Consider the following 3,417-nt stretch of genomic DNA (forward strand, 5'->3'; position numbering starts at 1 on the left):
TTTTCGATCGCCGTCTCGTAACTTGTAAGCATGTTACTATAGAAACAGGCTAGTCCCGCAGCGAATAATTAAAGATGGCGGACACAACAGAAAGGCCATATGAACTGATATCAAATCGTCGGGCTAAGTCCGACATCTGGCGCCATTTTGCGCTCAAAAAAGGAAATGTGATGGCTTAATCGAGGAGTTGGTTGCTGTTTGCCGAACTTGTGATGTCAGTGTGAAATGTACCGGCGGTGGGACATCTAATCTGGTGTCCCACGTGCGTCGGCATCATCCAATGATGATTACACCGAAACCGAAAGGAGGCCCTATGCTAGATCAGAAACCACAGAAACCCGACCAGGATTTCGGAAATGTTGCTACTCCCGTTACTCCAGCTAGGCCAATTGTCAATATGTTAGTTGCGGCGAAAAAATACCAATCAACTTCAACTAGGGCGAAACTTATCACTCACAAAATGGCAAAATATATAGTAAAAGATCTCAGTCCATACAGAATTGTTGAAAGTAAAGAGTTTGTTGATGTCATTAAGGAACTGGACCCACGATATACACTGCCTTCAAGGAAAAAGTTTGTTGTACCAGAATGTACTGAGGATATCATACCAGAAATGTATTTTATATAAAGATGTTAAAAGAGGATGTTATGTCTAATTAAAACAAAAAAATAATATAAAAATCTGCAATCAGTACTAGGTATTTAGTAATTTCGGGATGCAATTAATTATTTTTCATATCTTTAACTTTAAGAAGAAAAAAATTGTGGTAATGGCCTTTGTAGCTGAGAAAAATACTAGTTTACCATTTGTCAGCGGTGGAGCATCTTTAAATATAATATAGCTTTAAAGACTTGTATTTTCAAATAGATCTGAAGATAAGATTTAATTTCGGATTTCCATAACTTCTAGCATGTAATTTTTAACCATTTCATCAGTTTGTAATAACTAATAACTACACACGGTCGAAATGGAACGATGGATGCTACTCTAGTAGTGGCTCTTGTGATTAGAGCAAACTATGAGCATTAGACTATAAAAATTTGCAGGAGTTGTAATAATTTTTTGTAAATTGTAATTAAGTTTACTTTTTTTGAAAGGTTTCATTAACCAGTGACGGATGGACATCACGATCAACAGAATCTTATGTCACAGTTACAGCTTCGCTCATCACTCCTGGCTGGGAATTATTAAACTACGTACTGCAGACAAGAACAATGCCAGAAAATCCCACAGGTAAAATATTAAAAATATGCCCGAGTTGAGTAAAGGAGTGTGTTAGTATGTTGCTAAGCTGATTTTGGTCATAGTGGACTGAAGTATTCCGGGTACTTCGGCACCCCTAAAATGGGCATATCTGTAAATGGCTGCAATGTGTTGATCAGATAATAAATCCCAAATCCCATCCTTGTTCCTCTTTCCTCTGGACGTCTGTTCAAACCCAATATGTGGTGAGTTGGTTGTTCTCTTAGACTCTTACTGCTTTCTTACAGTTTACTGGTACTCCAATTGTCTCCATAATTGAAACTGCCATGTCCTTAAATGCCTTTAATGTTGATTGAACAATTTACTGACACTGTTGTAACTTGTTATATTTAGTTAGTAGCTAGTACTCTAGAAGTAGCAGTGATTATAAAAACCCTAAAAACTTCGTCATTCTTTTTTCAGCTGAGAACATAGCAGATGTCATCAAGGATGCTCTTAAGGAATGGAAGTTGCCTACTGTTCTTGGTACACCACCTTTAGTCTCCGATAATGCCTCAAACATGGTGAAAGCTGGGAAAATACTTGAATGTATCCATATCGGGTGTTTTGCACACACCCTCAATCTGGCCGCTCAAAAAGCTTTAAAACTGAAATCCGTGTCCAATGCTCTAGCACGTATAAGAGCTGTGGTTGCCCATTTCCATCGCAGTGCTGTAGCTACAGCAATCTTGAAGTCAAAGGCTCAGCTATTGAACTTGCCAAATCATAAGATTGATGTATGTACTAGGTGGAATTCTGCGTATATGATGATTGAACGCTTTCTTGAAATGCAGCCAGCCATTGTAGCCACTTTAAGGTCAACGGAAATGCTCCATGCCAAAGGAAAAGAAGGGACGAGCATGACCGATGACAACCTTGCTTTATTAGAGGATGTTGCTGCGTGTCTGAAACCAGTATTTGACGTCACCAACATGCTTTGCACGGAAAATGCCCAACAGTTTCCATCATCATGCCGATTCGTCACACGTTATCAAATGTGACATTTGCTATTCAAGAAAATGATTCTCATACAGTTTCTGAAATGAAACGTGTAATGAAAATGGATCTTGATGCACGTTATCAGGATAAGGAAGACTTTTTGAATATGACATCTGCCTTGGATCCAAGATTCAAATTATTGCCATATTTATCAGACGAAGACAACTTCAAAATATTCAGTCATGTTACAGAAGAAGCTGTCAAAGTGCATTCTGCGTTTCCGGTTCCTATACATCCCTGTGAAATAAAAACCGAGCCTACATTCAAAGCTACTGGAGAAATATCAAATGATGGAACTCTCCCAACTTTACCCTCTCTACCAGCTGCCCTGCTTGATGCTACTTCTAACACTGAATCCAAAGTGTTGAAATTAAGCAGGAAATACCTGTCCCATCTTCATTTGTCCTGGGTGACCTTCTTGGTGACATTTATGTCACAAAAGTCGAACCACCTAAGTCTAATCAAGAATTGACACAAATGGAAGTTATTCAGCACAAAGCTGAACAACCTATTGGACTTCAAGCTTGCCCTTTGAGCTGGTGGAGAAGCAATAAAAACAGATTTCCAATCCTAGCAAATCTTGCCAAATCTCTTTTAAGTGTACCAGCAACAAGTGTTCCGTCCGAGAGAGTTTTTGCAACGGCTGGTGACATTTTAACAGCTCAAAGGGCTAGCCTGAAGTCCGAGCATGTTGACAGGCTGATCATCCTGAAAAAGAACATGAAATAGAGATTGTTGCAACAAATGTGAAATGTGTCAGATGGTGGGGTCAAGTTGTCAACAGGGAAATCAAAAACAAATTAATCAGTTATTGTTTTTAATGTTTTAGTACTTTTATTATTTCATGTTATTATGAGGTGTAAAGGCAAGAAGCCTTTCAGACAGTTAATTGTTTTTTAACTAATGGTTTGTTGTAGACTCAAGTACAGTCAAACTGACAATTTGACATATATATTGTGGCAAGAGTTATGTCGAAACTCGTTGGTACTCTAGTCATATTTTTTTATGATTAAATTAATTACTAGTCAATCCTAAAAATACTCATGTGTAGTTGTCATTGATGATATCTTGCCTTTTGTTCTACTGAGTTTGTTAATTTCAATGTCTGTTCATCTGAAAAATATGTATGATTAAAAATCTGCATTATTATCAATTGTTATTGTGATTTCAGTTAT

At 37.7% G+C, this 3,417-nt stretch overlaps 1 protein-coding gene across 1 annotated transcript; it reads left to right on the top strand.

Moving 5' to 3' along the window:
• The first annotated feature begins 283 nt into the window (after positions 1–283).
• LOC138311796 (E3 SUMO-protein ligase ZBED1-like) lies at positions 284–2,244 on the top strand. The gene is made up of 3 exons (XM_069252991.1): positions 284–615; positions 1,113–1,234; positions 1,667–2,244. The coding sequence occupies exons 1-3, from the start codon at positions 284–286 to the stop codon at positions 2,242–2,244; spliced, it is 1,032 nt and encodes a 343-aa protein (XP_069109092.1).
• Positions 2,245–3,417: the final 1,173 nt, after the last annotated feature.

This window comes from Argopecten irradians, unplaced genomic scaffold (genome assembly GCF_041381155.1).
Source record: "Argopecten irradians isolate NY unplaced genomic scaffold, Ai_NY scaffold_0117, whole genome shotgun sequence".
In the NCBI taxonomy this organism is placed as follows: Eukaryota; Metazoa; Mollusca; class Bivalvia; order Pectinida; family Pectinidae; genus Argopecten; species Argopecten irradians.

Bases quoted from the DNA above. Each gene is read 5' to 3' on its own strand.
- LOC138311796 (XM_069252991.1), top strand. From the start codon at position 284: ATGATTACACCGAAACCGAAAGGAGGCCCTATGCTAGATCAGAAACCA. The intron at 616-1,112 runs GTATTTTATATA...TTCATTAACCAG, and splicing joins GAGGATATCATACCAGAAAT to TGACGGATGGACATCACGAT. The intron at 1,235-1,666 runs GTAAAATATTAA...TTCTTTTTTCAG, and splicing joins AATGCCAGAAAATCCCACAG to CTGAGAACATAGCAGATGTC.